Source organism: Pleurodeles waltl, chromosome 1_2 (genome assembly GCF_031143425.1).
Source record: "Pleurodeles waltl isolate 20211129_DDA chromosome 1_2, aPleWal1.hap1.20221129, whole genome shotgun sequence".
Lineage (NCBI taxonomy): Eukaryota > Metazoa > Chordata > Amphibia > Caudata > Salamandridae > Pleurodeles > Pleurodeles waltl.
In genome coordinates, this window is record NC_090437.1 from 337,533,144 (window position 1) to 337,560,190 (window position 27,047).

General features: G+C 45.1%; 1 protein-coding gene across 1 annotated transcript in view; it reads left to right on the forward strand.

The window, feature by feature from the left end:
- HAUS6 (HAUS augmin like complex subunit 6) overlaps window positions 1-27,047 on the forward strand; it is a 356,865-nt gene that overhangs the window by 114,937 nt on the left and 214,881 nt on the right. The window contains exons 11-12 of the mRNA XM_069239436.1: window positions 628-730; window positions 9,962-10,025. Coding sequence (XP_069095537.1) covers window positions 628-730; window positions 9,962-10,025 — 167 coding nt within the window. The remainder of the gene's footprint in view (window positions 1-627; window positions 731-9,961; window positions 10,026-27,047) is intronic.

Genomic DNA, 27,047 nt, shown 5'->3' on the forward strand with positions numbered 1-27,047 from the left:
GAGACCTTCCCTGGCATCAGGGCCCTTGGTACCAGGGGTACCAGTTACAAGGGACTTACCTGGGTGCCAGGGTTGTGCCAATTGTGGAGACAATGGTACATTTTAGGTGAAAGAACACTGGTGCTGGGGCCTGGTTAGCAGGGTCCCAGCACACTTCTCAGTCAAGTCAGTATCAGGCAAAAAGTGGGGGGTAACTGCAACAGGGAGCCATTTCTTTACACACTGTTTTACATTTCATTTTCTTCAAAAAAGAAATGTTGCCGTATTTCAGTAACTAGGGTATAGAAATCTGCAAGCACTAGGTAAAATTAAAGTCTCCATTATATGAAGCACGATAATGTTGACTTTATTCCAATTTATTAGCAGTTCTTCAAATTTAAATGAAAACTTGTAGCAAAGTAATGTAAAACCCTTTCTTTCTGAGATTAGCTTGGGGAAAGTTTGGAATACGTTTTACTGAAGTTCCTTCTTACAAAGGAGCTCTATTCATGGATACTTCATTTGTTGAACAGATTTGTAATTGGATCACAGGGTTCATCAAATTTGACTAGGATACAAATTAACCGGAGGATAGTCATTTTAAGGAGATTTTTTTTCCCCTGCTAACAGTTGTCTCTTTTCTCATAGGAGCTTGGCTTTGAAACCTCTGTTGCACATTTATTATTTGAACCAGCCGAAAAAGATGCCCTGAAAAGTAGTGTCTTTTGCCAGTATCCACCATCATTTTCAGGTAAGCGTACGTTTGAATATTTACATAAAAAGTATTTTCATTTTGATTCACGGCCGGAGAGTCTTTTTCCTGTATTCGGGTAGGTAGGTCCCTTCCCCCAATGATTTGCTCTTGGTTTGCCATATTCGTATCTTGCTGAAACTCTGTCCTGCATGCTTAGATTTGATTTGGGTAGGAAAAAATGTATGGGTGGATTCATTAAATTAATGAGTGTACTTGTAGTTAGGTGGGCCTGCAATCTAGTCCACTATGTATTAAAAGAATTTTGTTTTTTATATATATATATATATATAATTTTTTTTTTCTTTTTTTTACACTCACTGTGCAACCTCTGACACAAACCAGCCATATGCATATCATCATTGGTCCTGCTCCAGAAGTAAAATTAGCCATAAATGTCAGAAGGGGTCCTATGTCCACAAGAACAGGCTCCACAGAACAATCAGTAAGGAATAACTTGGTTCTTGTGGCAAAGTTTGGTACAAGACAATCGGCTGGGCATACCCATCACTTAAGGGACTGGAAAATTTAAAATTTAATTATTCTCAGCTGCTGGTAAATACATGTGACTGCATGGGTCCTGTGCTCATTATTTCGCAGGACTCGCGCTATTACCTTCTCTGAGGCCTAAATGTGCAAAACTGATCTGGTGTTTCTTCTGTACCTGTCTTGTCACAGGGATCGGCTCTAAAGAAGCTACATCAAATGAATGACTTATTTTTTGTCATGATCAGTAGGGTAACAATGGATTAAACCCGGATCTGTGACTGGGGGTTAGTGTTTGAAAAGTTTTAATACTCCATCCCTCATTTTATTTTGGTTTTGCTATGTGTGGCCTAAGTGGCAAGGGTATGCCCAGACATGGCTCCCTGGCCCACTGCGCCACTGGATTCAAGCTAACCTGGCTGAGAGGGGTGATACTTCGAAACCGGTCCCAGGATCCTTGTTTGCTGTCCAGGGAGACCTAGCTTGGCAGTTTGGGCTGGACTCTTCCCTTGGGGAGAAGGGTCAAGACTGATTTGCATATGGCTGGGTCTAAACTTGGAAGACGTGGTGAGCAGAATAATGATGGATTAAACCCAGGTCTGTGACTGGGGGTGAGAGTTTTGAAAAGCTTCAACACTCAGTCCATTTTATTTTATTTTGGTTTTGCCATTTTAATTTCATTTTATTTTGGTTTTGCTTTGGTCAGAGTGAAAACCAGGAGGAGTGCTTCTGTAGCTCTGCTGTTTTTTTTTTTAAACCCTTAAGGATTTTTTTGACGGCTGTTTGCCTACCAGTTTTCTTTTTTTTTTTTAACCAATAGAAAAGATGTGACAGTTGACTTGGATAGGGGTGTCTGTTGTATTTCCTTCTTCACTATCTGGACATGAAATCATTCAAATATTAATCTCAATGTGATGGCAAGTATTCTGGTGAGGGAGGTTTGTGAGCCACCTGCCACGTGGCCATAAAATATTTTTTGAAAATTAAACCCAGCACAATCAAGAAGAGACAGGTGACGCATTTCTCTACTTCGTGTTCAAAGTTTACTGCCACTGAAAAAACATAGGGTAGTTGTAGGAAGGAGGCTCTTTATATTGTGAATCAAAATGAAGTGGACAATGCAAAGAGACCAGGCAAACCCGAGAGGTATCGCCGAGGCACAAGTGACATCCCAAATGTTCTTTTATTGGTAGTGTGGTTAAGCAGAGGCATATCGGAGAGTAGTGCTAAGCATGTAAGGCACACACTTGTACAGTGAGATTCTAACTCAAAGAATTCCAGTTTATAAAAATAACACCTACTTTTATACTGACTTTGATACTAAGATAACCAGAATCAGGTTAGTACTTTTCAGGTTATGAATTTTTAATTTGCAGGCGTTGACTGCATTTTTCAGATGCTGTAATGTTAGCCTATGGAGGAAGAACAAACACTGCATACAGGTATAGTACAGCGACTTATGAGACCAATCTCCTGGACACAGGGTAGGGTAAGTGTGGGGCATGGTCCATTGCCACACTGACAGGTCACCTTAGGCGGTATAGGGGCGGCGGGGTTCAGTTCTGCGTTGTGTCCTGTGTAAGTCTATGGTGATCGATTCGGTCACAAAGTTGCTGCAGGGGTGTTCCTGTTCTTCTTGGTCCGGGGCGTCTGGGTGCAGAGGTGTTTTGGATCGTCGGGTTTACCGTTACTAGGGGCACTTGCAGTGACTGGGGCCCATAGAAACAGGCTGTAGGCGTGGACTGGGGGTCCAGTCTGGCCAAACCAACAGGTGGGCTTGGATCTCACAAGCCTGGTCGTCTTCCCCTTTTCTGGGGCATCCGGGTGCAGAGGTGCAGTGAACCATGAGGTCTCCATCACAGGAGTCCATCGAGGTGAAAGGGGATCTGCAGAATCAGGCAGCAGATGCCATTGGGAAGTCCACAGAGGGCAAGCTCGGGGTGGGCTTCTTCTCTGGAGGTCTTGGGAACCACATTGGCAACTTTGGCCCTCTCCAGCTCAGGCCAGACGTCTCAGCTGCAGTGGTGCTGTCCAGGGTAGGTTTTTAGTGGGCCCAGGCCTCGCAGTTCTTTCGTGGTGTGATGCAGAGAAGCCCCTAAATATTCACTTTAGTGGGCGTTAAGGGGGGCAAAAGGTAGTAGTAATGGGATACCTACCCTTGGGGTCACTACACCCCCATAAATGACCATTCCTTCGGGGAGTCACCCTGACCCAGAATTCTTAATTCCACCACACACAAGATTGTGGAATTACTCCAGTATTGGAACTTTCATAGATTCACATGCTTGAATCATTACCCGTCGTCGAAATGGGAGCCCTCGGTACAAATTACACAAGTAGTGTTGAAATATATTAACAAAATGGCCCTAAGCCTCTTCATTTAAACAGTCTATCAGTCATTTTTAGGAAAAGGATCAAACTTGAGCATCCACCAATCAGACGACACCACCCTCTAGAATACTCCTGAGAGAAGATCCAGCACCTCAAACCTTCTACCGCACGTCGTGCTAGGGAGTCTCCTCAGAGCTCTGCTCTTTATTCACACCTTTTGGATTAGCTTGAACATTTTTCTCTGTGAAAAACGTCTTCTAACTGATTGGAATAACACCTCCAACTAGTCTGACAAAGAGAAGAAGGGATTATTCAGAAATTGCAAAACTTGTGGTAAGAGACTACATTCTGAAGACCCTCATCAGGATTGTATATACTGCTTCTATCTAGACTACTCAGCCAAGGACTGTAAGGTTTGTCGTACCTTTTCCTCTAAGACTCTTCAGGATATAGAAGGCAGATTATTGATTTGGCTGCAAAAACTGAAATACAGAGAGAATCCAGTCTCTGACTCTGATAGTGATGACTCTTCAATATCTAAAAAGTCATCAAAAAGGGCGAGATCAGACACAAGATCTCCGTCCCAACAATCGAGAAGCCCACAAAAAGACTGCCTCAGGGTCTTACAATGGCCGCAGCCCATCTACTTCACCTCAAAAATCTTCCAGGAAACGGGAGAGAGGTCATGCCAGCAGTTCTGAGAGGCATAAAAAGTCATCCTCTGTACCTCCATCTGTGCCTTTCAAAAGGCCTTCATCTACGTCTACAAAAAAGGTACAGTCGACTACGGACTCATCGTTGATGAGGGCTTTTTCACCGCCAATGACTACTTATACCCTTCCACCGTCGGCGACAGTTCTGACGACAATATCTTCGAGTGCCCCGCCGTCAACGAGAGCGGCATCGGCGACCTCAACGTCGACGAAAATCTACACCTCAACATAGTTGACGGCAGTTATGACTGTATCGGCTTTACTATCATCGACCTCGTCGATAGACTCTTCAGTAAGGCTGTCATAGATCAAAATCTCCATGCGTTCGTCATCGCCGACTCCGTCGACGAAGACTGTCTGTTCCGTCGACGAGGGAAAAACATCATAAAACACATGAAAGACTTACCCCAAAGCACACCTCACCTAGTAAGGTGACCTCTCTCATACCAGTGCACTTGTTAGAGGGAGATGAAGACTCGGATGACGAGGGACCATTTGGGACAGCCCATGGCCCATCTCAATTAAACGTCAAATATCAGGACGAAGACTAATTTGATGAAACCTATGACCCTCAGTTCTATGGAGGAGACCAACAATATCAAGAAGGGGCGTACATTCCAACCTCTTTACTATCTGACCTCCAAGCAGTGCTGGCTGATTACAGCAGGTGTTTTCCTCCTCAAGGGGAGCAACCTCCTCCATCGCCCGTCTCCGGGGTTACCACTCCACGTCAGAGACCGGCTTCTTTTCCCTTTAACAAATGTGGCTACGCCGGATATGACTTTACCTCACTTACATGTCAGAAGGTGATCACGAAGAAGGGGAGCTCCTTGACACTCATTCCGAGTGGGTTGAAAACATTATTCCGGCTCCTCCTTCTCCTTCCCAGTCAAAGGTGGAGTCCCCCTGCCCCCCCCCCCCCCCCCCCCCCCCCCCCAGACGACATCGGAGGATTTCATAATCTCCTGGAAAGAGCAGCTAAGCGTTTCTCGCTTTGCCAATGCCGTCAAAACAGACAGATTGTTTTCTTTATGATTTTCAAGAGCCGTTTCAAAACTCTGCGCTCTATTCCGCTGGTCAGCTACTTATGGGACGAAGGCCTAAAAGTGATGCACAATCCTGCTACTGTCACAGCAGTGCTGCCTCGTTTGGACAAAAAATACAAGGCACCAGACGATGCCCCAGGATTTCTATTCTTCCATCCTCATCCAGACTCAGTGGTGGCTCAGGCGGCACAGAGGAAGTCCAAGAATCTGTCTGCTCCGATTTCTGCACCTCCAGACAAAGAAGGTAAACGGCTAGACAACATTGGGAAGAGGTTCTCCTCGATGGCTAGCCTAGTGATAAGAGCTGCTAACTCACTAGAGGTGTTAGCCAGGTTCGACAGACAGCTATTGGCAGACATCGCCCCACATATTGACCGGAGGACAGAAGATCAGAGGCAAAGAAGATGTTGCAAGAAGGTCAGCGCACGTCAATGGAACTCATAGACTGTGCAATGGACATAGCCACAACAGCATTTTGACAGCTCGCAGGTGCGGCTGTACTTAGGAGACAAGATTGGCTAAAGGCCACATCATTCCGGCCTGAGGTACAGAATAAGATTTTAGACCTACCTTTCAATGGCCAGGCATTATTTGGTAAACATATTGACGAGGCTTTACAATCTATCATTGATACGGCAAGATCATTAGGGACTAGAGGACGTGGACAGCCTTCATATAGAGGAGGATATCAGCAGTATAGATATTCAACCTATCCTTCCTCATCTCAACAGTTCTGTCAATATTAGCCACAAAAGCAACCACCGCAAGCAGCTTATGGTAGATCTGGCAATAGGGGACGCTCAAATCGCCCTGCTAAAGACTCGGCTCGTAGAGCCTGATACATCTGAGGCGCCGGCTACACCCAACTCTCTTCCTCTGGTTCTAGGCAGAAGGATATCCCTGTTCCTCAAGCAATGGCAAGTCATCACATCAGACAAGTGGGTCCTCCAATTAGTGAAACAGGGCCACACTTTGGAGTTTATCCAACTGCCTCCCTCCAATCCTCCTCGCAGGACTCCTTCAAGGTTCCCAGAACAACTCAAGAGGGAGCTCAACAAGATGCTCCTCAAAGGAGCTTTAGAAGAAGGTACCTCGGTCACAGCGAGGAAGAGGGTTTTATTCCAGGTTCTTTCTCATTTGCAAGAAGTGGAAAGATTGGAGGCCAATCCTCGACCTACGAGAACTAAACATCTACATAAAAAAGCAGTCGTTCCGCATAAGCCTCCAGGATGTCCTCCTGCGTCTGAACCAGGGAGATTTCATTTCTACACTAGACCTAAAAGATGCATATTTCCACATTCCCATCCATCCTACCCACAATCAATATGTGAGATTCCTGGTAGCCGGATCCATTTTCAATTTCGTGTCCTCCCTTTTGGCCTAAAATCAGCTCTCAGGATATTCACCAAATGCCTAGCGCCAATTGCAGCCTTCCTCAGGAGGAGGAAACACCAAATATTTCCATATCTCGACGATTTTCTGATAAAAGCAAGCACCTACGCAGGAGCGCGCAGATCAACAAGGTGGTGTGTTTCCTTGCTAAGCAGTTTAGGCCTCACCATCAACTGGGAGAAGTCCAAACCTCTGCCAGCACGCAGTATCACCTTTTTAGGGGCAAACCTGGGCACGCAATCCACCATGGCGTGTCCCACAGTAGAGAGGCAACAAAAGTTACTGACACTAGCAAAGTCAATACAGGGAAGAAGCTGCGTTTCTGTTCGCCTGTTCAAATCCCTGTTGGGCATGATGTGATCATGCAAACCTCTGGTTCCTCTCTGCAGACTAAAAATGCGACTGCTACAGGAGCAACTCAGGATCCTCAGTCGATGCGATTGTCAGCATGGCTCCTGGGCAAAGGGAGTTTGCACATCTGAATATCCCACAGGAATGTAGGGACATTTTGTCAAGAGCTAGAGCGGATAGCACTAATAAGGCTTACTCTTGCAAATGGACACAATTTTGTTTCTGGTGTCCTCAGCGTAAAATTGATCCACTATCCTCACCGCCGGAGCAAATATTGCTGTATTTATTGCACTTAGTGCAGTAGGCCTTGCACATTCCTCTAAAATGCTACATCTGGCGGCAATAGTATCATACATGTGCTCAGACTCTTCACCCTCGCTGTATTCCTCTCGTTTAATCAAACTGTTTTTTAAAGGACTTTTCAGGGTCTTTACTCCATTCAGACCTCATCCTCCCTCGTGGAACCTGAATATTGTTTTAGCACATTTGATGAAGCATCCGTTTGAACCGATTCATCGAGCTTCTCTGAAATTCCTTTCTTGGAAGGTTGCTTTACTGGTCGTGTCAGTGAGGTACAGGCCCGCTCCATACAAGAGCCATTCTTACAGATAAAACAAGACAGACCACTCCTGCGCACAAACCCGCGTTTCATCCCGAAGGTCCCTTCGGACTTCCACATCAACGAGCCCTTAGTTTTCAAAACCTTTTTTCCACATCCTCCTACTCCTGCGGAAAGAGCATTAAACTCCTTAGACGTTAAGAGATGTGTTAAATTCTACTTGGACAGAGCTAAGTCCTTTTGCCACTCTAATCAATTGTTCGTAGCTTACAGTGCACCCAGACGAGACCAACCACTCTCCAAGCAGAGTGTATCCAGATGGATCGTCTCAGCCATTTGTTTCTGCCATCAAGCAGCGGATAAACCTCTGCATTCATCAGTACACGCTCATTCTACGCGTGCAGTTTCTTCCTCAGCAGCGCTGTTTGCGGGGTTTCCCTGCAAGACATTTGCAGAGCAGCAACATGGAAGAGCTGCCATACATTTACAAGACATTACTGCTTGGAATCACTATCTCAGAGAGGTAGCAGTGGGCCAAGCAGTCCTCAGGAACCTCTTCAGGTGAAGGTGAGCCATCTTTCATCCCTCCATCCTAGATCAGGTATGCGCATTGTTTGTCTCTTATGTTCGGTTACAGATTCAAGGCTTTTCATGTTTTATAAAAAAAAAAAGAAAAAAAAAAAAGAAAGTGAAATAGAGAAAAGTGAAGAGAAGTAAAGATGGGATTGACATACGGTATTTTGTTTGAAGTATTCCTATATATATATATATATATGTATGTGTGTATATATGTGTGTGTGTGTATATGTATGTGTGTATATATGTGTGTGTGTATATATATGTGTGTGTGTGTATATATATATATATATATATATATATATATATATATATATATATATACACACACATATATGTTTTATATATGCTGGTGTTTTGTGACATACATGGGTACAATGTGCATAAGTACTGCTCACTACTCTGATTCAATCATGTGAATCTATGCAAGTTCCAATACTGGAGTAAGAAAATTAGTTACTTACCTGTAACTGTAGTTCTCCAGTATTGCAATCTTTCATAGATTCACATGCGACCCACCCACCTCCCCGGAGAAGCTCACTTTCACCTTCATCTCTCTCTCTCTCTCTTTTCCTCTCTTTAACGCACTTGTGCTGGAGCTTCTCAGGATTATTCTAGTGGGTGGTGTCGTCTGGTGGATGCTCAAGTTTGGTCCTTTTCCTAAAAATGACTGATAGTCTGTTAAATTGAAGAGGCATAGGGCCCTTTTGTTAATATATTTCAACACTATTTGCGTATTGAAAGATTCCAATACTGGAGAGCTACAGTTACAGGTAAGTAACAAATGTTCTTCCTGAGGCTGTATTCATTTCAGGCTGGTCACCCTATGGGTGCATCCAGCCTTGAAATGCCACACGTCTCCTGCATAGCTAATTTTACCACCTGTCCAGGGGCCAGATGGGCTATGGGGCAGGGGTGTCTGCATCTTCCGCTTAGAAAGACCAGTTCTGCATACCAAAGGCGGTGGGCTTCTTTGAAGCTTCCTGCCTTGGAATCCAGATTTGCAGGTCATTCTGTTGGAAGGGGTGTGTAAACACCTTTCTCAGACAAGGCCTTGTTTGTGACCTCGAGGGAGAGCAAAGACTTCTCACCCTTGGGAGTCAGATTTTCATCTTTTGGTTGCTGACTGGTTTGAACTAATCATTGAGCTCACCAGCAGTTAGTAGGTTTTCCGGGTACACATCTAAGGTGCCCTCTGGGTGCATGTATTGATAAATCAATTACTGGAATCAGTGAGTGTTTATTAATAAGTGATGTTTGATACCAAACACTTCTATTTTCACTGAACCCATCATGTAGCTGGGGAACTCTTATTGACCAGTGTCCCGCACATGTAATTAAAATGTCTTCCTTGTTCACTTACAAGACTAAGAATCGACAAAGACATAGAGGGGCATATCTGCTCTAGATTAAAATTAAAGTTAAATTAAAATTAAAGTCATATCTCCTGTTCTCCTTGAAATGTTTACTGTTTTGGTGTCTAATTTAAGCTAAAAATAAACACCATTTTAAAAATTGGTATCAAATTTTTGTACTTTTAAATGCTTTACACTTGCTCCTTTGACTAAGCCTGACTGTTAAGTGCCACAGCTACCCAGGGCTGACCTGAGGCTTTTGGCAAAGACCTTAACGGGACTTGATAGAGACTGTGACATTGTTACATGGTGACGTCCCACAACCACCCCACATAGTCCAGTTTCCTACAATAATCCAATAGATTACTGTGACATTAGTTGATCTTATTTGGTTAATAACAAATGTAATTTTATTTCAACAGATTTGGATGTCCGGACTTCACTGAAAAGTCGACCTGAACCTATCACAATAACCCCCTCAAGGAGGTACTGTCAGCAAAATGCCATTCATTATTTGTTCTAACTCTTCAAAACCTGTTCTTTATGCAGACACGTTGCTTTGTATATTTTTAGTAGATATAGTTGCTCAGGTTTTTAACACCGTTTGTAACTCTGCTGAAAATCCAGATTGCACTTTCAGGTTTCATGAAATAGAATAAGTCCAGTGACTGCTCGATCCATGTGTAATTCACTGTATATTGTTTAATCATTTGTTGATATCCTCAAAATCTCACATAAATTCAGCTCTCCAGACCTATTTGGACACCCCTGATTTACCCAGCAATACTCCTGCCAATGGCTTTTTTATTCTTAACCTATGGGTAGCCAGTCATCTTCACAGTCCAGAAACAACTACTGTAGCTGTCACATCAGAGGTTTGCATCAGTTGTGAGACCAGATGTGCATCGTACATGGAACACACCCATCTCTGCCAGAGTGTGCACTATTGCAAGTCACTCCCCCGAGCGGTGCGGATCACAACCTCCTTTCTTCCACTGAGTGAATTCTTAACTTTCTTCTGTTTGGATCTTTCATTCCTATTTTCCCCCTTCTACCTCTTCGTCCCTTAGCTCTGTTTTATTGTGATGCAGTACTTTGCCTTCAGGCCATACATAGTGCCCTCAGCCATTTTCAGCAGCTGACATACACAACCTCGATGTACCACATTTGCAATTTTTGTGCTACCATAATTGCAGTCACTCAGGAGGTTTCAGACTTGCATGCTCTGTTCTCATTGGTGGGGGGTGGGCGGCATGGCACTAGCTGAGACGGAGTCTGCTTTTCTGCCAGTAAGGCAGCAAGACTTCCTCTGAACCAGGATCCTTCGCCATCACTGGCAATCCGGAATACAAGAGTGTAACCAGAGTCTTGTGAAAGTGTCTGTTCACAAGACTCTCCCCTGTAAGAATTGGATTGTTCTAACCAGATTTTCTTGCCCTCATCTAGGGAAGTGGCCTTTGCAAACAATCTTCTCATGCTTCGGAGGCTTTGTTTTACTCTTGAGGATAGCACAGCCTCTTGTCTGGGCACAGATCTCCATGATGTCTCTGCATTCACTGGTTGCTCTAGTCCGTCTTCATGTTATGGGGATAGTAGGCCCATTGCAATAAGAGGCTTTGCCACTCTTCCTGTCTTGGTACAGGACCAGAATACTCTGGGGGACCAGGGACCTGCCCCAAGAAGTCTGTCCCAGTTTCACCTGTGTTCAGACTCAGTCCTATCCAAACCTGCTGAGGTAACGCAACATACATTTGACTCCTCTTTCTCCAAAGGGCTGAACTCAGATACAGTCCTGTGCAGGTGGGAAATAAGGGCCACTCTGTTGGTACCTCTCTGGAGCACAAAAAAGTACTAGGAGTACTGAATGACCCTGCCCTACTGTTAGCCTCTATTGACACCCCACTGCATCAGTCCTATTGGGAGGCTGACAAAGCACTGTGTACCACACAAAGAAGTATGTCCCTCCATGTAGTTTGTCATGCTACAATTCACTGGACTCACTAATTCACAAATAGGGCTTGCGGGAGCTTCTTCTGCTATTGGCAGTCAGTATTGAAACCCAGTCCCATTTGGACTTTCCCCTGGCTTTGTTTCCTTCCACCGGCATTTCTCCCCTCCCACTGCCATTTCGCCCCTCCCAAAAGTATTGTCATAAATTGCAATAGGATGACTTTTGTGATCAATCATACCAGTAATAGCTGGGATAAGAGCTGGCTTTGCTCTGAGTTCTACTTTTTGTCTGATTATCTATGTTCGGTGGCATGTGTAGCTGCAGATACACATGCTGTGCATAGTCCGCCAGCTGGTGTTGGGTCGGAGTGTTACAAGCTGTTTTTCTTCGAAGAAGTCTTTTCGAGTCACGAGACCGAGGGACTCCTCCTCTTTGTTTCCATTGCGCATGGGCGTCGACTCCATCTTCGATTGTTTTTTTTTCCGCCATCGGGTTCGGACGTGTTCCTTTTCGCTCCGTGTTTCGGGACGGAAAAAATAGTCAGAACTTCGGAAAACTACGTCGGTATTGTTTCACTCGGTATCGGGTTAGATAGAATCGACACCGAATCGTGAAGAGCTCCAGAAGCCCTTCGGGGTCATTTCGATCCCCCGTCGGGGCCTGGTCGGCCCGACCGCGTGTAACATCGAGGCTGATGGAACGGACCCCGTTCCGATTCTGTCCTAAATGCCACAATAAATATCCATATTCAGACCAACATTTGGTCTGTAACTTGTGCCTGTCGCCCGAGCACAAGGAAGAGACGTGTGAGGCCTGTCGAGCGTTTCGGTCGAGGAAAACGCTCCGTGACCGAAGAGCCAGAAGATTGCAGATGGCGTCCACGCCGACAGAACGACGAGGGTTCGAGGAACAGGGAGAAGAAGAAGCCTTCTCCATCCATGAAACGGACTCGGAAGAATTCGACGTCGAGGAAACCGTGAGTAAAACGTCGAAGCAAGCACCACACGGAAAAACAGACAAGGCCCAGGGGACGCCACTGCCGGCAGGCCATGGCACAACCCATAAAGTAGGTGACCGTCCATCGGCACTGAAAAAGGCCGAACTGGTGCCGAGGTCGTCCGACTCGACTCGAGTCGAGACACAGGCACGCAGCACTCTCGGGACTGAGAAAGTGCTGCTGAAAAAAGTCTGTACGAGACAGCGGAACCCAGGCTGCTCGGCCCAGAGACAGCGGCACCGAGGATGGTCGACGACGAGAAAGTTCGACACCGAAAAAGAGAAAATTCTCCTCGGAGCCGAAAACAACCAAAGAGACAGTTTCGGTGCCAAAACGCCCAGCAACCGAACCAACAGCCAGTTCGTACTCAGAGGAACAATCACTGTCCTCCCAAATGCGCAAACATAGGTTTGAAGAAGAGTTACAAACCACAGATGTAGACCATACCCAAAAACGGATCTTCATACAAAGTGGTACAGGGAAGATCAGCAATCTTCCCCCAATCAGGAGAAAAAGGAAACTTGATTTCCAAACTCATGAAAAGACACCACAAGCAAAAGTGGTAAAGAAGGTAACTCCACCACCCTCTCCACCACAAATAACTGATACATCACCGGCACAGACTCCGTCACATTCACCGGCTCATACCACCATGAGCCAAGATGACCAAGATGCGTGGGATCTCTGACGCCCCAGTATCAGACAATAGCCCTGAGGTGTACCCTACCAAGCCCTCACCACCTGAGGACAGTACAGCGTATGCACAGGTGGTAGCTAGGGCCGCACAGTTCCTTAACGTGTTGTTACACTCAGAGCCTGTCGAGGATGACTTCCTTTTCAACACCCTCTCCTCCACCCATAGCAATTATCAAAGCCTTCCTATGCTCCCAGGAATGCTAAGGCACGCAAAACAGATCTTTAAAGAACCTGTCAAAAGCAGAGCGATAACTCCAAGGGTAGAGAAGAAATATAAAGCACCACCCACGGACCCTGCTTTTATCACATCACAACTGCCACCAGATTCAGTTGTAGTAGGAGCAGTTCGTAAAAGGGCCACCTCGCACACATCAGGCGACGCACCACCACCGGACAAAGAGAGCCGCAAGTTCGACACAGCTGGCAAAAGGGTTGCAGTACAAGCTGCAAACCAGTGGCGCATCGCTAACTCGCAGGCGCTCCTAGCGCGTTATGACAGAGCCCATTGGGACGTGATGCAGCATCTCATCGAGCATCTACCCAAAGAACTCCAGAAACGGGCAAAACAAGTGGTTGAGGAGGGACAAAATATCTCCAACAACCAAATACGTTCCTCTATGGATGCAGCGGATACAGCTGCAAGAACAATCAATACCGCGGTAACCATAAGGAGGCATGCATGGTTGCGCACATCCGGCTTCAAGCCTGAGATACAACAGGCAGTGCTCAATATGCCGTTCAATGAACAACAATTGTTTGGACCCGAAGTTGACACGGCAATTGAGAAATGTAAAAAAGACACGGACACAGCCAAAGCCATGGGCGCACTCTATTCCCCGCAGGGCAGAGGCACTTTCGGGACCTTTCGTAAAACAACCTTCAGAGGGGGGTTTCGAGGTCAAGCCACACAAGCCAGTACCTCACAAACAACACCGTCTACCTATCAGGGACAGTACCAAAGGGGAGGCTTTCGGGGCCAATACAGAGGGGGACAATTCCCTAGAAACCGGGGAAAATTTCAAAGTTCAAAGACCCCTCAGACAAAACAGTGACTTACAAGTCACTCAACCCCTTCACACAACACCAGTGGGGGGAAGACTAAGTCAGTTCTACAAATCTTGGGAGGAGATAACAACAGACACTTGGGTCTTAGCAATTATCCGACATGGTTATTGCATAGAATTTCTCCAACTCCCTCCAAATGTCCCACCAAAAACACAGAATATGTCAAAACAGCATTTAGACCTTCTAGAACTGGAAGTTCAAGCATTACTGCAAAAGGACGCAATAGAATTCGTACCAGCTACACAAAGGAACACAGGAGTTTACTCACTGTACTTTCTAATACCAAAAAAAGACAAGACACTGAGACCAATCTTAGATCTCAGAACACTAAACACCTACATCAAATCGGAACACTTTCACATGGTCACGCTACAAGACGTATTACCACTGATGAAACAACAAGACTACATGACAACCTTAGATCTAAAAGACGCGTATTTCCACATACCGATACATCCCTCACACAGGAAATACCCAAGGTTCGTATTCAAGGGAATACATTACCAATTCAAAGTGTTGCCGTTCGGTATAACAACCGCACCAAGAGTCTTTACAAAATGCCTAGCAGTAGTAGCTGCACATATCAGAAGACAGCAAATACACGTGTTCCCCTACTTAGACGATTGGCTAATCAAGACCACCTCCCTAACAAGGTGTTCTCAACACACAGATTGTCATACAAACCCTCTACAAACTGGGTTTCTCCATCAACTATACAAAATCACACATTCTGCCGTGCCAAACACAGCAATACTTTGGAGCGACAATCAACACAACAAAAGGGATAGCCACTCCAAGTCCACAAAGGGTTCAAAATTTTTACAAAGTTTTACAGGCCATGTATCCGACACAAAAGATACATGCAAAGATGGTGTTAAAACTCCTAGGCATGATGTCCTCATGCGTAGCCATTGTCCCAAACGCAAGACTGCACATGAGGCCCTTACAACAGTGCCTAGCATCACAATGGTCACATGCACAGGGTCACCTTCTAGATCTGGTGTTGATAGACCGCCAAACATACATCTCGCTTCTATGGTGGAACAGTATAAATTTAAACAAAGGGCGGCCTTTCCAAGACCCAGTGCCACAATACGTGATAACAACAGATGCTTCCATGACAGGGTGGGGAGCACACCTCAATCAACACAGCATCCAAGGACAATGGGACGTACATCAAAGAAAGCTTCATATAAATCACCTCGAATTGTTAGCAGTATTCCTAGCGTTGAAAACATTTCAACCCATCATAATCCACAAATACATTCTTGTCAAAACAGACAACAATGTATTATCTAAACAAACAGGGGGGAACACACTCAACACAGTTGTGTCTCCTAACACAAAAGATATGGCAGTGGGCGATTCACAACCACATTCGCCTAATAGCACAGTTTATTCCAGGGATCCAGAATCAACTAGCAGACAATCTCTCGATCATCAACAGGTACACGAATGGGAGATTCACCCCCAAATTCTAAACACTTATTTCCAAATTTGGGGAACACCTCAAATAGACCTATTTGCAACAAAAGAGAACGCAAAATGCCAAAGCTTCGCATCCAGGTTCCCACACCGGAAGTCTCAAGGCAATGCTCTATGGATGAATTGGTCAGGGATATTTGCGTACACTTTTCCCCCTCTCCCTCTCCTTCCATATCTAGTAAACAGATTGAGTCAAAACAAACTCAAACTCATACTAATAGCACCTACATGGGCAAGACAACCTTGGTATACGACACTACTAGACCTGTCAGTAGTGCCTCATATCAAACTACCCAACAGACCAGATCTGTTAACACAGCACAAACAACAGATCAGGCATCCAAACCCAGCATCGCTGAATCTAGCAATCTGGCTCCTGAAATCCTAGAGTTTGGACACTTAAACCTCACACAAGAATGTATGGAGGTCATAAAACAAGCTAGAAGGCCATCCACTAGACACTGCTATGCAAGTAAATGGAAAAGATTTGTTTGCTACTGCCATAATAATCAAGTTCAACCGTTACATGCATCTCCAAAGGACGTAGTAGGATACTTACTACATTTGCAGAAATCAAATCTGGCCTTCTCTTCCATAAAGATACATCTCGCAGCAATATCTGCATACCTACAGATTACCCATTCAACCTCACTGTTTAGAATTCCTGTCATTAAAGCGTTTATGGAAGGCCTAAAGAGAATTATACCACCAAGAACACCACCTGTTCCTTCATGGAACCTCAACATTGTCTTAACAAGACTCATGGGTCCACCTTTCGAACCCATGCATTCTTGCGAAATACAATACCTAACGTGGAAGGTTGCATTTCTCATTGCCATTACATCTCTAAGAAGAGTAAGTGAAATTCAGGCGTTTACTATACAAGAACCATTTATTCAAATACACAAAAATAAGGTAGTTCTAAGAACCAATCCAAACTTTCTACCAAAAGTAATCTCACCGTTCCACTTAAATCAAACAGTAGAACTACCAGTGTTCTTTCCACAGCCAGACTCAATAGCTGAAAGGGCGCTACATACATTAGACATTAAAAGAGCACTAATGTACTACATTGACAGAACAAAACTAATTAGGAAAACAAAACAACTATTTATTGCATTCCAAAAACCTCATACAGGAAACCCAATATCAAAACAAGGTATAGCCAGATAGATAGTTAAGTGCATCCAAACCTGCTACCTTAAAGCAAAAAGAGAGCTGCCCATTACACCAAAGGCACACTCAACCAGAAAGAAAGGCGCTACCATGGCCTTCTTAGGAAATATTCCAATGAACGAAATATGTAAGGCAGCAACATGGTCTACGCCTCACACATTTACTAAGCACTACTGTGTAGACGTGCTATCTGCACAACAAGCCACAGTAGGTCAAGCTGTACTAAGAACTTTATTTCAAACTACTTCCACTCCTACAGGCTGAACCACCGCTTTTGGGGAGATAACTGCTTACTAGTCTATGCACAGCATGTGTATCTGCAGCTACACATGCCACCGAACGGAAAATGTCACTTACCCAGTGTACATCTGTTCGTGGCATTAGTCGCTGCAGATTCACATGCGCCCACCCGCCTCCCCGGGAGCCTGTAGCCGTTTGGAAGTAGTATTCAACATTTGTAAATATATTACCTTAACCTTTATTCTGTACATACTTATTCATTCCATTGCATGGGCACTATTACTAACATACACAACTCCTACCTCACCCTCTGCGGGGAAAACAATCGAAGATGGAGTCGACGCCCATGCGCAATGGAAACAAAGAGGAGGAGTCCCTCGGTCTCGTGACTCGAAAAGACTTCTTCGAAGAAAAACAACTTGTAACACTCCGACCCAACACCAGGCGGCGGACTATGCACAGCATGTGAATCTGCAGCGACTAATGCCACGAACAGATGTACACTGGGTAAGTGACATTTTCCTTACCAGGCATCATCCTCGGGTGAGAATTCAGTTGGAAGAGCTGGGCATTGTAACCAGTACTGATTACCTTGAGGACCTTCATCTAAACAGGTGCTGTCGTACTATAATGTCTGAGCCTTTGACAATGCTGTATCTTGAGACCCTGGCATCCCACTGGAGATTTAAGTCATCTGTTATATGTTGGCTGCAACAACTCAACCATTAAAGAACAGTTTTAGGTGAAGGCTCAAGAAATTTGGAAGACTACTTTCTTAGAGGTGCCATTCGAAATATGTTATACACCAAGTACCTAGCCTCCCAACCGGTCTATTTTTTGAGTTAAAGAATGTAAGGAAATGCCTCCTTGGCATGGTTGCCCCCTGACTTTTTGCCTTTGCTGATGCTATGTTTACAATTGAAAGTGTGCTGAGGCCTGCTAACCAGGCCCCAGCACCTGTGTTCTTTCCCTAACCTGTACTTTTGTATCCACAATTGGCAGACCCTGGCATCCAGATAAGTCCCTTGTAACTGGTACTTCTAGTACCAAGGGCCCTGATGCCAAGGAAGGTCTCTAAGGGCTGCAGCATGTCTTATGCCACCCTGGAGACCTCTCACTCAGCACAGACACACTGCTTGCCAGCTTGTGTGTGCTAGTGAGAACAAAACGAGTAAGTCGACATGGCACTCCCCTCAGGGTGCCATGCCAGCCTCTCACTGCCTATGCAGTATAGGTAAGACACCCCTCTAGCAGGCCTTACAGCCCTAAGGCAGGGTGCACTATACCATAGGTGAGGGTACCAGTGCATGAGCATGGTACCCCTACAGTGTCTAACCAAAACCTTAGACATTGTAAGTGCAGGGTAGCCATAAGAGTATATGGTCTGGGAGTTTGTCAAACACGAACTCCCCCGCACCATAATGGCTACACTGAAAACTGGGAAGTTTGGTATCAAACTTCTCAGCACAATAAATGCACACTGATGCCAGTGTACATTTTATTGTAAAATACACCCCAGAGGGCACCTTAGAGGTGCCCCCTGAAACTTAACCGACTATCTGTGTAGGCTGACTAGTTTTAGCAGCCTGCCACAAACCGAGACATGTTGCTGGCCCCATGGGGAGAGTGCCTTTGTCACTCTGAGGCCAGTAACAAAGCCTGCACTGGGTGGAGATGCTAACACCTCCCCCAGGCAGGAATTGTCACACCTGGCGGTGAGCCTCAAAGGCTCACCTCCTTTGTGCCAACCCAGCAGGACACTCCAGCTAGTGGAGTTGCCCGCCCCCTCCGGCCCGGCCCCCACTTTTGGCGGCAAGGCCGGAGAAAATAATGAGAATAACAAGGAGGAGTCACTGGCCAGTCAGGACAGCCCCTAAGGTGTCCTGAGCTGAGGTGACTCTAACTTTTAGAAATCCTCCATCTTGCAGATGGAGGATTCCCCCAATAGGGTTAGGATTGTGACCCCCTCCCTTTGGGAGGAGGCACAAAGAGGGTGTACCCACCCTCAGGGCTAGTAGCCATTGGCTACTAACCCCCCAGACCTAAACACGCCCTTAAATTTAGTATTTAAGGGCTACCCTGAACCCTAGAAAATTAGATTCCTGCAACTACAAGAAGGACTGCCTAGCTGAAAACCCCTGCAGAGGAAGACCAGAAGACGACAACTGCCTTGGCTCCAGAAACTCACCGGCCTGTCTCCTGCCTTCCAAAGATCCTGCTCCAGCGACGCCTTCCAAAGGGACCAGCGACCTCGACATCCTCTGAGGACTGCCCCTGCTTCGAAAAGACAAGAAACTCCCGAGGACAGCGGACCTGCTCCAAGAAAAGCTGCAACTTTGTTTCCAGCAGCTTTAAAGAACCCTGCAAGCTCCCCGCAAGAAGCGTGAGACTTGCAACACTGCACCCGGCGACCCCGACTCGGCTGGTGGCGATCCAACACCTCAGGAGGGACCCCAGGACTACTCTAAGACTGTGAGTACAAAAACCTGTCCCCCCTGAGCCCCCACAGCGCCGCCTGCAGAGGGAATCCCGAGGCTTCCCCTGACCGCGACTCTTTGAATCCTAAGTCCCGACACCTGGGAGAGACCCTGCACCCGCAGCCCCCAGGACCTGAAGGACCGGACTTTCACTGGAGGAGTGACCCCCAGGAGTCCCTCTCCCTTGACCAAGTGGAGGTTTCCCCGAGGAACCCCCCCCTTGCCTGCCTGCAGCGCTGAAGAGATCCCTAGATCTCCCATTGACTTCCATTACAAACCCGACGCTTGTTTCTACACTGCACCCGGCCGCCCCCGCGCTGCTGAGGGTGAAATTTCTGTGTGGGCTTGTGTCCCCCCCAGTGCCCTACAAAACCCCCCTGGTCTGCCCTCCGAAGACGCGGGTACTTACCTGCAAGCAGACCGGAACCGGGGCACCCCCTTCTCTCCATTCTAGCCTATGTGTTTTGGGCACCACTTTGAACTCTGCACCTGACCGGCCCTGAGCTGCTGGTGTGGTGACTTTGGGGTTGCTCTGAACCCCCAACGGTGGGCTACCTTGGACCAAGAACTGAACCCTGTAAGTGTCTTACTTACCTGGTAAAACTAACAAATACTTACCTCCCCTAGGAACTGTGAAAATTGCACTAAGTGTCCACTTTTAAAACAGCTATTTGTGAATAACTTGTAAAGTATACATGCAATTTTTATGATTTAAAGTTCCTAAAGTACTTACCTGCAATACCTTTCAAATGAGCTATTACATGTAGAATTTGAACCTGTGGTTCTTAAAATAAACTAAGAAAATATATTTTTCTATATAAAAACCTATTGGCTGGATTTGTCTCTGAGTGTGTGTACCTCATTTATTGTCTATGTGTATGTACAACAACTGCTTAACACTACTCCTTGGATAAGCCTACTGCTCGACCACACTACCACAAAATAGAGCATTAGTATTATCTCTTTTTACCACTATTTTACCTCTAAGGGGAACCCTTGGACTCTGTGCATGCTATTCCTTACTTTGAAATAGCACATACAGAGCCAACTTCCTACAAAGAACCTCCCAGGTCAGACTTTGGTGATGATAGCGACTTCCTCTAACTAAATATACCAGTCCAATGTCTGTGCGTGAGGCAAGCTCATACCAGCACACCCAGTTATATGGGCCCTGCTGTTAAGACTGCTTTATTACGCCCACATGACCATTGACTACACTCCAGAGGAATTTGTGCTCATGCTTGCTGTACGGAAAAAAAAGTTATCAAGCTGTTAATGAGGAAGACCCTGATGTATTCTGTCAATCAATGACGCCCTTCAGCAATACAAGATTGGCAATATAAAATGGCTGTGCGGCGTCCAAGCTGTACTCCTGAGCTCTACGGGTCTTTCAAGGCACATCTGTCCTTTTGCTTTATAAGCCTCGATGATGCCTCTTCAGTAAACAGTTGAAGAAAAGGCAGTTCAAATAGAAGCTAGGAAGGACCAATGACTTTCTGGGTACCAGTCTTCCTTCTTGAATCTCATCAGGCCCACTCCAATGTGGATAACCTTCTGTGTCTTCTACCATCACTGATCTCTGTTAACCACTGATGAATAAACCCATCCAGTGTTGAAGAATGGCCATGCCTTACACTTTCAGTTGCCGCAGTCATTCAGTTCATCTCTGCCCTTGTCTGCACCATAGGAAATTCTCCAGGATTTGGGAATGATGCTCCTTTTAGTAGCAGTCAGTCCAGTTCCCCAGTATTGGATATTTCATAGATTCACATGCTTGAATCGTTTCCAGTCGAAATGGGAGTCCCACAGTACCATGATAAAGCAGTATATGTCACTACCATCGGCTATAATGGCAATGAAAAAGTCAGTTTAATAACCTGTGTACTTTTTTTAAAAAGACCAAATTTGAACTATAACCAGTCAGGCGACAGCATCGTCTTGAACACTTGCAACAGAGGCTAAGTCCCTAGGATTTTCTACTGCACGTCATGTGAAGGGAGTCACTCTGAGCTCTGCTCAGTTTCTTCAGCTGTTACTACTTTTTGTATCATCCAAGATTATATTTCACCTTTCATTTCTCTGACCCTGGCACTAATGTGTCATAGTAGCTTAAAGCAAGGAAAAGGCTATCAAATATGTCTAATATTTTCCTCAATAGCTCTCATTTTCTGAGATTAGGCTATTATTGGGACTACAGTAACTTCAATTGGTCACTTATGATGACAGGAAGGTTCCTTTACCTTACAGGAGAAGTCGGAGGGAAAGGTCATGCCAAGGCTCCCCAGAAGGTGCGTAGAAAAGCCATAAAAGAGTTACCATGAGTCTTCATAGGCACTTCTCGCAGAGAGACAAAATTGGAAACAACTTCCTCAGAGGCAGACCCTCTACTCATTCTTCAACTCTGACATTACATCAGGCAGGTTCTCATAACCTGACAAGGCCTTTATGGCAAAACCACCTTCAAAATCATCGTTAACAACACTTATGTGACAAAGTCGACTACTACAACCATGTTGACTATTATTGTCAGCTATGACAGCCTCGTCTACGAAGGGCCTCGTCTACAAAGGGCCTTATCTATGACTGTTGTGTGCGATGGCCTCGTCGAGCACGGTCAGAAGTATGATGGTCACATTTAAGATGGTTGCATCTACGACAACCACGTCTGACGGCCTAGTCTAAGACGACCCTGTGTACAGTTGGCCACGTCTACGGCGGCCTCATCTACGACTCCATCCTCTACGACAACCATGTCTACAGCAGCCACGTCTATGGTGGCCTAGTCTGACTCCATCCTCTATGACTATCTTGATGAAAGTACCAATGACTACGAAAGCACGTAATCGTCAGCAAGAACAAAATACACACTATCCAGATAATTTTTGATGGTTTCCATACCATTTGAGAACGAGGGGCCAAATGCTTCCAACTTCCAATAGCAAACAAGAAATCAGTTTGTTTTTCTTTGATTTTAAATGAAAGAGTTGTAAAACCTATTCCAATAGTTGATATCGAGGAGGAATTACAATCATGGAAAACCCTGTCACTCTTAACCCCACCTAAGGAGCAAAGAAACATTCTCAATTATGTCTGGGGCTACTGCACGGGCTATTAATTCACTGGCAATACGGGGCAGGTATAACCACCAGTTGTGGTCAGACATTGCCACATATATAAAATTTCTCCCGGAAGACAAAATACAAAAACAAAATCCTGCAGGGGGTGGCCAAACTTTCCATGCAACAGCATGGATTGCGCTATAGATATAGCTTCAAAAGGATTCCTACAGCGGGCAGGGTCATTGGTCCTTAGACGCCAAGGTTGGTTCAAGGTCACAACATTTAGAAACTGAGTTGCAAATGTATCTAATATTTTTTCATTACCATGCCAACGTTCTGTTTGGCAAGGTTGTCAACAACGCCTTGCAATCAGTCAAGGCTGACTCTGACACAGCAAGATCATTTGGCACATTACAATTCCGAAAGAAGCACCTTTTTGAGGGGCCCGCGAAAGAGACACTTATCAGTATCAAGGAGGATACTAGAGGTATCGGACTTATCAACCCTCTCAGTAGCACTTCAGTGACAGCGTTCTGGTGCTGTTTATGCCATCCTGTTGATGAAACCATGCCAACATTTTGTAATCTATGGCAGAAAATAGCATTGGACAAATAAATCCTGCATCTCATCACACAGACTGAGTTTACCCAGACTTTTCTCACTAGTCTACCAAAACGAGGGGGCCCACCTCATCTCCATCTGCTTCAGAAGGGAGTGCTAGCTGTACTAAGCAAAGGTTTCATAGAGAGAGGTCCACATTCTGAGCAAGTAACAGGTTATTCTTTTCGTTTTTTCCTCACAGACACGTTAAAAGAGGAGTTGCGATCCATCATAGACCTATGGAAATTAAACGGAAGTATTTCCAGAATCAATCCTTTTACGTGGTCACCCTTTCCGACACCACATGACAGCTCTAAATTTACAGGATTCATACTTCCGCATTCCCACCCATGCATCAAAGTTCACATTTGGCTTCAAATAAGCTTTTTTCAGGAAGGATGGTCATCAGGTGTTCCTCCTACTTCGACAACTGGTTGATAAAAGCACCTAAGGCATTTCAAGCATCCAAGGCCACAGACCTTGCCTAAAGTTGGTTCACAAAGTAGTTCTCCGTGTGAGTAATCAAAGATCCTCAACTCCTCCATCTAAGAAAATACTGTTCCTTTGCTGCAACACTAGATAATGTCCAAGGCAAGGACTTTCTATGCCAAGACAAGCAACAAAGGCTCTATGAACTGGCTCTGGAACGAAAAAAAAAATATTTCAGTGCGTCTGTTCAATTAGCTTTGTCCTCAGCAATCAATATGGTCCCTCTTGAAATGAGAACCTTCCAGGAACAGCTGCAAAAACAATAGATTAAAACAAAATATTTGTTGAAGGGCCTGGTGAATTTCTCACAGGTATGATGGAAGTGCTAGCCTGGTGGTCCCAGACCTCCCACCTGTCAGAGGACTTCAGGTGCTTACCTCAAATACTTCACTTTGTATTGAGTAAGGATGCCTCCCTAAAGAGCTGTGTTGGTCATCTATCGAACCTGCAAATTCAAGGAAAGTGGCCTATGCTCCAGAAGAGCATACATATCAATTGCCAGGAGCTCTGCCCCATCTACTCAGTCTACAAGCATTCCTGGCAATGATACCAGGATAGTTGGTGTTATTTCGCACGGACAATACCACCAGCATGCAATATGTGAATAAACAAAGCAGCACTTGATTAGTGGCGCTGTCCAAGGAAGATCAGGAAATCTGGAGCCAGCTAACGACATACAGAATAACTCTTTGAGTCGAACATGTTCCTGTCACTAGAAATTTTAGACTTGCTAAGCAGTAATGAAAACAGCCTCCATGAATGGGAGTTTGATCAGTTGGCGCTAACTATGATCTTGTTCGGGGGCAACCTGACTCTAGGTCTCTGCAAAAAATGAAAACTGCAAATGTCAGTTCTATGTCAGTTGGCATCCACATCCAGGATGGTTGGGGAATGCCTTTCGACAGATGGTCCAGGATCTATGCCTACCCTTTTCCCCTATATCTTTAATACGATAGGCTCTCAGCATGAGGGAAGCGAAAAGGTGTTCTCATATCTTGATAGCCTCCAGGTAGCCCACAAAGCATTGGTTCATGGAGCTTTTCCTGCTATCAGAATACAACCACATTCATCTACCAACATCCTGTAAACTTTTGATGATTAACTAAGGCCAGGTTCTTCACCTGACACGACCTCTCTCCTCTTATGCGCACAACTCCTAAATTCCATGAATTAAAAGATCTCCATATTCCTTAGGACTATAGATGTATTCTCTCCAAGTCAAGGCGAAAGCCACGGTAAAGATATGTAAATGATAATGGAAACTCCAGAAATCAAACCTACATCCTCTATTCGCATAATCTGGCAAATATCTATCCTATCTCCTCTTGCTAGCTCAGTCACAGTTGGTACATGTCCATTAAGGTACTGCTTGCAGCAATATCAAGATATAGATGCTCATCACATTTTCTCTTTTCTGCTCTTTCAGAATCATCAAACAGTTCATGAAAGAATAATTCACAGTTTTCCTCCATTAAGGGCTCCTTCTCTTGATGAGCAGCTGAACTTGGTTCTATTTCAACTCATGAAGAGGTCATGTGAACCAGTTCAGAGCAGAGCTCCTATTTCTCTCATGAAAGGTCGCCTTGTTACTAGAGCTCACTCTGACCAGGTGGAGATGCAGGCTTTCCCAACTCAAGAACCTTCTTGTGCCTCACAGGCAATTTAGTACTTCACAGACCCAATTCAAAAATGGAATCCCAAGGTTCCTTTGGATTTTGCCTCAATTATCCTATATTCAGACTTTCTTACAGAATCCAACATCACCAACTGAGAGGTCTATTCATGTGCTATGTATCAAATGATATCTAAAATCCTACTTGCATCGCACTAAGCAGCTCATGAGATCTGACCAACTGTGTGACTCAGATGGACACACTTGTAAGGGTGCTCCAGCCACGATGACCACCATTGCTCAATGAATTTGAGATACAATCGAGTTCTGCCAATCAAAGACTAGCAAGCCCCTCACAGAGAAAACAAGGGTGCGCTCAACTAGTGTAGTTTCCACCTCAACTACTTTGTTTGTGAAAGTGTCTCTTAGTCGTGCTGCGACTTGTAAAACTTTGCATATAATTCATGCAGGATTATTATCTGGACTTGCCACAGGGCAGTGATGCAGCAGTTGGACAGGTTTAATCCACCACTTACCTGAATAAGGGGAGTCTTTCTTGGGTCCATGTGTTTGTGTTTTTACAAATTGTAATGTATGATATGTGTGTGTATTATATATATATTAAATTGTATATGACTATAATGTACCCATCATCCGATATTTGTGCTAATACTCCAAGATACATACAAATACAGTGTGTATTCTGGCTCAAGTATGTGAATCTATGCAAGATCCAATATTAGAGAAGAAAATATGTTACTTAACTGTAACTGCAGTTTTCCAGCATCTGCATCTTTCATAGAGTCACATCTAAAGGGAACTCCCTTTATTTTACCCCCAGAAACCAGCACAACCAAAACACAACACTGCGTTTTGGTTTTCCTGCTGTTCTTTGAGTCTTCACCATAACCTTAACCCTTAGGGTGGTATTTCTCTTATACTTACCTGGATGCTTATCTGACTCAGTAAGGGGTCTAGCTGATCTTAGATAATCTGTGAAACTGGACCAAATCCTACTTGGTACCATCAAAAAGGATTCAGCCATACACAGTGTAAAGGCTCTGTTTGACACTGTTTCTTTCTTTAACCAGCAAACTTGTGACCATCTGTAGGAAAGTCCCCCTTTTTGACATGGTCACCCCCACTTTTTCCCTGCTATTTGATGCAGTGTTATTGAAAGTGCACTGGGTTCCTGCTAACCAGGTCCCCAGTGTCAGATCACTTTCCCTAAAACTGTGCAATTGTTACCCAGTCGGCCAAACTTTTGGCATCCCAGTAAGTTCCTTATAAATGGTACTCCCTGGTACCTAGAGCATGGGTACCAGAAAGAGTCCCCGATGGCTGACGCATGTATTTTGCCACCCTCAGGGACCCCTCACCCAGCACATGCAGACTGCCGTTACAGGCTGTGTGTCTGGGTGTAGCTAAAAGTAAAAACATGACATGGCACACAGCCTGTAGTGCCATGTCTCAACACTGCATGCAGTAAATGTACGTCGCCCCTACAGCAGGCCTTCCAGCCCTGAGGCAGGATGTATTATATTACATGTGCGGGCATATCTGCAATAGCAGATATGGCCCTGCTATGTCTGTCAATTCTCAGACCTAATGAGTGGACCAGGATCTGGCTATCTCAAGAGAAGATGCCAACCACCACCCCC